Genomic DNA, 9,766 nt, shown 5'->3' on the forward strand with positions numbered 1-9,766 from the left:
CGAGCTTCTTCCTTCTTGCGATTCTTCCTTTTTGGTAAGCCCAGTTCCCTCCTTCTATTTTCAACTTGATTCCTTTTCAAATTTCTCCGAATTAAGCTTGATTCCAATACTCCCTTTTTCTATTTCAATTCATACGAGCTAGTGGGCTCAGAGAGTTTCGAACCATCTCTGGTATGGCAACAGCTAGTTCGGAGATTTAGAATTAAAGTACAGAAGCTTGAGTATGGAGCCGAGGAGTGCAGCAGCCACGGTTTTGAAATCGATGACTTGTGGAGGTAGCAATCTCCTTCTCTTTACTTATGTTCTATCAATATTGGTGGTTGATGAATTGTTGAGAAGTTGTGAATAAATTGTATGTTAAATTTTATGGATCGAAAGTGGTTTGGGAGGCCGGAAGTATGATCGGAGTGATAAGGGTGAAAAAGTTGTTTTTAATGTTTTACTTTTACCCCTTTTACTGTTTTACTATGATGTGAAATGACCAAAATGCCCCTGACAGAAAATTATTGTTTTACTATTTACTTTTAATGTTTTACGGTTTTATCCTAAGTTACATTTTACCATTTACTAAATAATTTTAACGGTTTTACTTTTACCTATGGTAACTTAGTGAAAACCCAATTTTAACTAAAAAGACGACGAATAAACGTAACTTTTAGTTACGACTAATGTTAGTTCCGATTCTCACCCGGTTCGAGAATCGAGAAACTATTTAACTTAGAAATGTGTCGGTATAATAAACAAGTCGTCGATGTGATTCTGAGTAACTTTTATAACCATAATGTATGCTTAGTATCGATCGACTATTGAAATTGGATTGTTTTCGGATTTTACGAGAATTGGTCAACATGGTTAAACCAGGAAATACTTGGTCAATGGAAAGTCAAACTTGGAAAAATGATTGAGTCAACTTATCTTCGATAATCAACTTTGATGTTGACTCTTTTATACCTCATAAATTCAGAGTTGATGGTACGAGATCGAGCAGTGGAGCAGCAGCAGCAGCTACTTCTGTTGATTTGGATGACGGCTGAGATTCTGCACGTCATTCCAGGTAGGGGAGCTAACCCTCCTATGTTTTATTTTGGGTCAAATAACGTGCATAGTCTAGTTCTCGGTTGAATGATTTATGATGCATTAAATGTTGTGAAAACCCGAGACTAGGAACGATTTGGAGATAGGGTAAGTAGTGAATCCTCGCGTGTGTTGACCTGAGAGTGACGGGAGCCTAGCATACTAGGTAATCCTATGGGTTGATGACCGTGAACCTCCGGAGGGGCAATGCCCTATTTATTATTGGATCAATTTTATACTTTACTATTGAGGGCATTCCGTTTAAATGGACACTCTCGCTACTCTATTATTATAACAGACATGTAGTTGGCCTCGACTTTTTAGTCGCTAGGATCGGTCGAGCATTGCTTGAAGTTGAATTTGCCTTACCCTACATTTGGAGCTCCACAGACTATTTTAGCATGATATTTCCCAAACTTGCATAATTTTAAAATGTGGTTTTCTCTAGACGTCCAAAAACCTACCCTCAATGTTTTATAAAACTTATCCTTACCTGATTTTTGGTTTTCAAACATCATGGGCAGGCTAGCCCCTACTGGGAAAACGAGGACGACGCTCACCCCTACGATAGTTGTCTTGCAGGTCCAATTGTTATTTCCGGAGCTAGGAGCCTCATTTGAGAGTTAGCGTTCGTGTTTACCCTTAAGCATTTTATTCTTATGTTTATTAACAATGTTTTCGAGTAAAGTTTCCCGAGGTTGATTCCTTGTTTTGTAGACACCTTCATTTTGTATTAAAACTTAGGTTGTCTACTTGTTTAATTTGGGTCGGTGGCATTAACGCTACCTTCTGCATTCTTGTTGTATAAAGTTATTTATTTTCGCGGAAATGTAAAGTAGTATTATTTGTTATTTCGTGAACATGTTTGACATGTCGAAACATTTTATTCACTTTTTCACGTTAGTGAGTGTCTGAGCGAAACCTAATCACTATGTTTGCTTTCTAATCTCCTTTTAAATCCTAATATATTATTCATGCTCCAATCTGGGATGTGACACATCGCCACTTAAATTTTGTCCTCAACATCAACACCACCTTATCTAGCATCTCGCTCTCCAAGCTTAAAGAAGATACAACTGCTTAAGTGATTGAGAAGGCTTTTGTGAACGAGTTCAATGTGAACGATCAAAATGAAGGTTTCTTATCTAAATCTTTTTTTTTCTCTGTTGTTTTTTTATGCAAACTTTTATGATATAGTTGTCAACCTTGTTATGCTATACAATACTAGGTTAGATCGTTAATCTTATCATTTATAGTCCTTTTAGATGATTTAAGACGTAATGCATTGAAGGTGTTTGATGAAAGTTCTTAATAAGGTTGTGTCTATTGAAAACTCATATTGCTTTAGTTAGTCATTAGTGTTAAATGTGTGGTAATAGTACAATGGGAAGCTAGTTAATGTTTGTATCAAATTTTGATGAGCTTGGTATATATGTGTATTTCGTTATTGTCACCAGGCTTGTAATTGTCTAGTTTTGGTGAAGTATTATCCATATAACTGGTTATGTAATCAAGTAACTATTTATGTAACTAGTCGTACAATCAAGTAACAACTAGGTAACTATGCGGGTAACTAGTAATGTAACTGATTATTTGTAGCGTGTTGGTACACCGCAAAATAGAGTGATTCGATCATGTTCCTAGATCATGTGATTGGTCATATAACAGATTATCAGTGACATGACTAGTTACCGCAGTTACATGTTTAGTTAAATAGCTCTACTAAGAGGCCTCCCAATGTGTTGTCATGCTAATCTATGTGATTCAATTTATTGGAATTTCAATTATCAATGTAGCATGTGTGCTCATGGATAAGATGTCATGTTTATTAGGTGCATTTATTGTAATAACCCGATTTTTCGGGGTCAATTTGTAAGAATTTGTTGAAATTTATAAACTTGATAAATTTATTAAATCGCGTATTTTTCGCTTCATGACGATGTCAAATCGAAACGGAACCGTATTCGGAAAACTAAATTGGAAAAACGTTACGTTTCCGCGATGCGAGAGTCGATTTTTACTTTGTCGCTCGCTTCCAAAAACTTCCTTCACGAAAGTTGTAGAGCTCGTCGATACGATTTCGTGAACACATCACGCGTTCTAATCGGACGTCGTACGTGAAAGTTATTAACGACAGAAGTTAGTTTCCGATTTTGGAAGAAGTATAAAAGGAAATTTTAAGGAATTAGGGTTTCTAAAAATAGAAACCCTATTTTCCCTCTCTCTCTCTCTCTCTCTCTCTCTCTCTCTCTCTCTCTCTCTCTCTCTCCCTTCCCCTCACCTTCGCCGTCATTCTCCACACCCCGGCCTCCGTGGCTCTCACCACCACATCCACGACCGCAACAAACCCCGAGCAGGACGCGTCCTGCCTCGCCGCCGCGCGATAATCTGAGGCCCTGCGATCCTCTCCGCCGTCCAAACTCCACCTCCGGCAACGCAAGTGCTCGGCGATTGTTCCACTCCACCGCGCCTCATCCTCCGACGCCTTCTGCGATCAATTTGGAACTCCATCCGAGCCGTAGTAGATTCCCTCCAAAAAGTCGACCCCGCCGGCATCTCAAGCTTCTCCGGTGACAATCCGGCAGTTTCAAGGTTCAATCAAGGTGAGGGTTAGTTTAATGTGATGATTGTGGTTGATTTGGGGGATTATTGGAAGAGGAGGAGGTGAGGGCTGTACCGCCACCTGGGGCGGCGCGTGAGGGGGCGTGAAGGGGGCAGGGGGCGCCTTAAGGCCGTGGAAGGGGAGGAGAGAAAGAAAGGAGAGGTTTTGGGCGACGGTGGGCAAGCCACGCGCGCCGGTTTGAGCGGCGCGTGAGCTCCACGCGATGCCACTGTGGGGAGGCGTGTAAGCGCCACGCGTTGTCGCCGGAGGTGGCGTGTGAACCCCACGTGCGGCGACGCATGAACAGTAAAATTCAAACAATTTCAATTTTTTGTGAAAAGTGATTTTCTGTACGGTGAATGTAAAAAGTAATACGTAAATAGTACGTATATGAAAAGTAATGCGTTGACAGTACATATATGAATAGTAATTTCGTAAAAACCGAAAATTGCTTAACAGTAAAACATTAGTACTGTTTCGGCATTTGAGGTTTTACGTAATGTTTCTAATCACATCTTATCTAATTTAGGTGATCGACGAAACCAATAATTGATTTGCTTTCGGAACTGTGGAAAATTACGCTCAGGAATATAAGGTGAGTAAATCTCCTTATGACTAGTCTACCCTTCGAGGTGATTCAGAGTTGCACTTATTTTAAAAGATCGAACTATGATATGTATATGGTATAGTGGGTTGTGTATGTGTGTAAATGGTAAAATCGACACATATATATAAGTTGCTATATTATATACTATCACATTTCGATTTCCAACGGAGTTTATTTGTCGCACTGATATTTGTTTTATTTAAGCATGAATGACTTGTCTTTTTGTACAATATTATGCGATGATTGTTTTGTACGTGGTTTTAACTTGAGTGATGTTAAAACGTTTTTATTGTCTTCGGACCTGTCCAACGTGTTGGCATGTCGGAACCTAGCCTTGGCCGGGCGACAGTTACGATACAGTTAGAGCTCTAGTCGGTTTGCCGGTGTACTGGCATGAGAGGTAACATATGGATTACCGGCTTATGAGTACCCATATTTTTGGATATCGAGTAGCAAGTGGTTTCTCAATGTCTGGCGGCGTATTGCATGAGGGGTAACAAATGAGTACTTTGTGCTCATGAGTACCCGTATTATAAATGTATTTGGGTAAACAGATGGGTTGGCCGATTTCTCATGAGCACTTATTTTCAGATATTATTGGACAACCAAATGGGCCGTCCAATGACTCATGAGTACATTTGTAATTAAATGTTTTCAGTATTTTTCTTTTATATTTATACACGAGTTATATTATTTTTTTACTCATATGAGCTGCAAAGCTTATCGGGTTTGTGTTTACAGTCCCGGTGCACCTATTCGATGGTGTAGGGGATAGTTCTGCATGTGTGGATTAGCGGAATTGACGGACCACTCTGAAGACTTCGAAGTTCTTTATTTATTTTGTGGTGAGGATTGTGAGGATTTTACATTTCCATTTGAAATAATGCTTAAATTTTAAATTGGTTTTGTAATAATCCATTCGACTGAGTTGTACTATGAACTCAGTAATGATACGCTATAACGATAAGATGATTTTGATTTATTGAGATTGTTTTTGAGTTTTCATGTAGTCGATTTTCGAGTTTCATACTTGAAATTTCGGGGTTGTGACATTTATTCATTTGCAGTATGATGATGACGATGATAATGTGTCACGCCCCGAACCTTTTTACCCATATAGCGTCGTTAATTGTAGAGACTCTAAATATTGACTCTTCGACACATAAGTTTTCGGGAAAACTTCATTCACATAAGTTGTAGAGCTCGTCGATATGAATTTGTAGACACGCGACATGCCTAAATCAGAGTTCGTATGGAAAAGTTATGGTGCTAGGGTTTCTAGTGAGTTGTAGTGTAGTATATAATATGAGGGTTTAGTTCGTGTTATATAGTTAGGGTGATAGACAGAGGCAGTAGGTTGGCTGCCCCAATGACATACACAGACAGAAAAGAAAAGGTGAAATCAAGAGAGAAGAATTCCACATTAAAGAAGAGCTTAGTGCTAGGAGATCTTAGTGACTCCATTGAAGACCATAGTGGCAACATCGACAAGCTTAGTGAAGTCGACATACGTGTGTTACAACGACAAGCTTAGTGAGGTTATAACGACACTTGAAACAACGATCTTAGTGAGGTTGTTTCGTACTTGATTGTAACTATCAAGTAATAAGTATTTTTACTTTTGAGAATAATATTATTATTGATTAAGGTGTAATCATTGTAATATCGTTTATTCAATAGAAAATTAAAAATCTTCTACATATTCCGCTGCTATTACATATTATTGTTCTATCTTGTATTTTAAGTGTTTGAGCATTGTACGTTTACTGTTTTAACGAGCTACTTCGGACAGCGTCTGAGTCGGAGATTATGTGGCAAGTCATGCCAGCCTGGCATCTAGCCAGGTTGGGTCCCCTCCCGCCGGTCCGTTGACTGGAATGGGAGAAGGTTTCGCCGCGAAATGTCCCGTCATGAAGAGGTGTTAACACAAATAAAATCAAATGATATATGATTTAGTTTTAATTGTTTTCTCTTTGAGGATATCCGATCGATCCGAGGCCAATTTGATATCTTATGGTTTTGTTCGCAGCCAGCTCTATTATAAGCACAATAAGCAGCAAGCACACATGTACGTACGCCGGGATCTGTTTCCAATCCCAGCTCACAGATCATGAAACTAATTAATTCTAAGACATCTATCAGGTGATAAATTGTATAAGATATTAGATGTGCATTATTGAATGGTAACTTGGTCTATTAAATCCAACTTCTCTAGAAGAAGACGGATCTTGACCTTTCAGGCGTAATAACCCATAAAATTATTGTGGTGAATGTGCAGAAAGAGTTGACCGGAATATTCTTTTTTTTTTTCCACAAAACTCAGGTCAGATTATTCATACTTTTCCCGATATAGGACTTCATAAATAATATATATTTGAATTATATTTCTTAATCGATTAATTTAAAGATTATTTTTCTTAATCGATATCGTTTTAGCAATGACCATCTGCATACATGCATACTTTTTTAAGCTTAATAATTTAAGCTCTGTTGTTCTACAATGGAAGTAATAATCATTAACCACGTAGTGGCATGGGGAGGAGACCTTGAACGTTACATGTAACATTCATAGAATATACTAATTTGTTCTACTTAAGTTATGTACCACTCCAAGCTATATATATCCGATTGATTTCATGGAGACACTGATTTCCTATCTGGATAAAGAGATCGCCTTTCAGAAAAAAAGCAATCTGCAATAAACTGATAAAAAATTTCATTCGAGATTGATGCCAAAAGGTGAAAGCAATCCATGATAAGAAAAAATAAATTCAAATACAACCGTAGTTATAAGCTTATAACTAGATTTTTCTATTTAACAATCACAACGTACTGACTATTCCTTGTGTTTTAACTTTTAAGTCGATTCGCGCTTGAGCTAAAGAATTATAGAAATTGAACTATCAAAATATAAGAAATGAATCTTTAAATTATACTAGCCCCAAACACTGTGTGAAAAATAAAAATTCAGCAGTTAACTAAATGTGAGAGGAGAGAAAAGTGGGGATGTGGAGGAGAGATAAACGTGGAACAGGGAGTCGTGTTGCAAAGTGGGATTGTGTTTTTCTTTCTTATTTTTATTTAGATTTTTATTTTATGTAATTTGATATGATTGTTCTTAAACTTTGAAAATTATTTAATATTTAAAGGGTAAAAGGGTTTTAAAAAAATCTGTTTTAGTTAGCAAACCGAGTTTGGGTTATAAGCGTATATCTTTTATGTAATTTGACATTGATGTCCTTAAATTTTAAAAGTTATTGAAATTAATATTTAAAGGGTGAAAAGGTAAAAAAAAATTGTCTTACTACGAAACACGAATCCTAAACCAAAAATACTGTACAAAAGATTCAAAGTTGATCGAAATTGTCGTAGCAATAAGGCATTCTTTTACACAAATATTGCCTTCATTTTTTAGGTTCACTCAATATCCCTATATTCTTGATAATAACTTAATAAGATTATAAGAATATTCTTCAAGTACTTTTTCTATAAGTTGGTAAAGATTCTCCTTTCTATGAACAGATAAAAAAACACAACTCCTGGCTATATTATGGTATTTTAATGGAAAAAAACACATACATGGTTGAGAAAGTCCTCGAAGAATTGTGTTAAATGTTTATACAAACGTACGTCCTGGCAATTCACTTGCTAAGCCACCGAGATGTTTGGCAAATGACTTGCTATACAATAAACGTGTAGTAGACTAATTAAGCCTTCAGGCTAGGGCTAGTTAATTCCAGAACTGCAATTACAAGTTTCATTAATAAGCTGTATAAAGACCTACTTGAAACTCAAGCTAGTATAAAGAGAACACGTCACGTATGCATAATGTGTATATTGTGCTTGCTTCATCGAGTAACATTGTTTCATTAATGCCAGTCCCTTTGCTTCCCCTAATAGCGTGCCTAAATTTCTTCAGGTCGGCTATTCCAGCACATTGGATTCACATCTATCGGGCACTACATGGTCAAAGGGGATCGACAATTATGTACGTACGTGGCTGTCAAATGTATATTCGGGTACCCTAAAAAAAAAACTGGATATTTTACTCTTGTTCTTAACTAATAGAATTATGTATAATAAAAACACAAGTTACGGACTTACGGAGAGTAGTTTACTCGGGGTAACTCTGTACGTTGGTCTATAAAACTGTCGTATTCGTCATGTATAGCATGCGCATGCACCAAGTACGTACTGTTAGACTGAAAGAAACCCTAGCTGATATGCATTTTGGGGCACGCTCGAGCTTCACAGGAGTATACGGTCAATTGCGAAGGAGGGTGCCCTTTGAATCTTAAATGTTTGAGTGTCAAATCAACGAAGTTTCTTTAGTTCCTAAGAGACTAGAATTCGACCACACTCTTTGTAGCACAGCCCCAAGAAACCACTGCTTTTACCACTTTTCCCGCGTCAACCCCCCTACTATAAACCCCAAGTCTTCACCCCATCCACCACCAAATCAAACACCTCCTGAACTCCCCTCTCCCTCTCTCCACACGCGCCATAACAAGAACCTTGATTTGATCACAGAAAACACATCAAGGGACAAAGCCATGGAACTCATCAAGATTATGCTGATCATAGCAACAACCATGGCTTTGTCCATCACTCTCATGACCGTGAACAGGGTCGGTCGTGAAGAAGAAGAGAAACCCTCGTTTGTGTCGGAAGAGCACCCCCTCTACGACGATAAGAATCTGTTTCTGCCGTCGAAAAGGGTGAGTCGTTTCCTGGCTGAGACTAAGAACCCTAGAGCAGCCGACCATTGCCACAAAGACAACGAGATATGCGCCTACTTGGCGGGAAGCAAGACGAACTCGACTTGCTGCAACAACAAGTGCATGAACTTATCCGAGGACAAGCACAACTGCGGCGCCTGCAAGAAGAAATGCAAGTACACTCAGACATGCTGCAGAGGAGGCTGCGTCGATACAAATTTCGATAAGAGACACTGCGGAGGCTGCAACAACCGGTGTGCAAAAGGCCAGTATTGTGTGTACGGCCTGTGTAACTATGCCTGATTCATTTCATAAGGGCGGTCCGTTAACGGATTGTGAGTACTCCTGAGGTTTGTACGTAATTTTATTCATATTGCAATAAAAAATCACAATAAGAACATTTGGTGGTTCTCAATTTATGGTTAATCTACTTCTATTATACAGTCCTCAAGTGCTTTTTCTTATGTAATGGTGTTATTTCTGTTTAAGAACTCCATGGTAATTGGTACCTAATTGTATTAATCAATTACTTATTATTACCAATACTTAACAAAAATTTTGTCAGACAGATATAATACGTACTCTTGCTCATTTCACAGTTATTTCATAATTAACCTCATATGCATGGAAATCATTCCAATGTTCTAAATTTCTAATTAATGAAGGTTAAGACTTTATACTTCAAAAGATATATTGGGGGTGCATGGAAACCCCCAAGACATGTTCTAATATTGATTTGCAATTCTTCTTTTCCTTTTCTTTTTT

At 37.9% G+C, this 9,766-nt stretch overlaps 1 protein-coding gene across 1 annotated transcript; it reads left to right on the plus strand.

Annotated features, from left to right (window-relative positions):
* The first annotated feature begins 8,793 nt into the window (after positions 1 to 8,793).
* On the plus strand, positions 8,794 to 9,352 carry LOC126788777 (stigma-specific STIG1-like protein 2). Its single transcript, XM_050514787.1, has one exon. The coding sequence runs from the start codon at positions 8,837 to 8,839 to the stop codon at positions 9,302 to 9,304; it is 468 nt and encodes a 155-aa protein (XP_050370744.1). The 5' UTR covers positions 8,794 to 8,836; the 3' UTR covers positions 9,305 to 9,352.
* Positions 9,353 to 9,766: the final 414 nt, after the last annotated feature.

The sequence above is a fragment of the Argentina anserina genome, chromosome 3, assembly GCF_933775445.1.
Source record: "Argentina anserina chromosome 3, drPotAnse1.1, whole genome shotgun sequence".
NCBI lineage: Eukaryota > Viridiplantae > Streptophyta > Magnoliopsida > Rosales > Rosaceae > Argentina > Argentina anserina.

What these genes read in the sequence shown, in the direction of transcription:
- LOC126788777 (XM_050514787.1), top strand. Translation starts at nt 8,837, where the DNA reads ATGGAACTCATCAAGATTATGCTGATCATAGCAACAACCATGGCTTTG.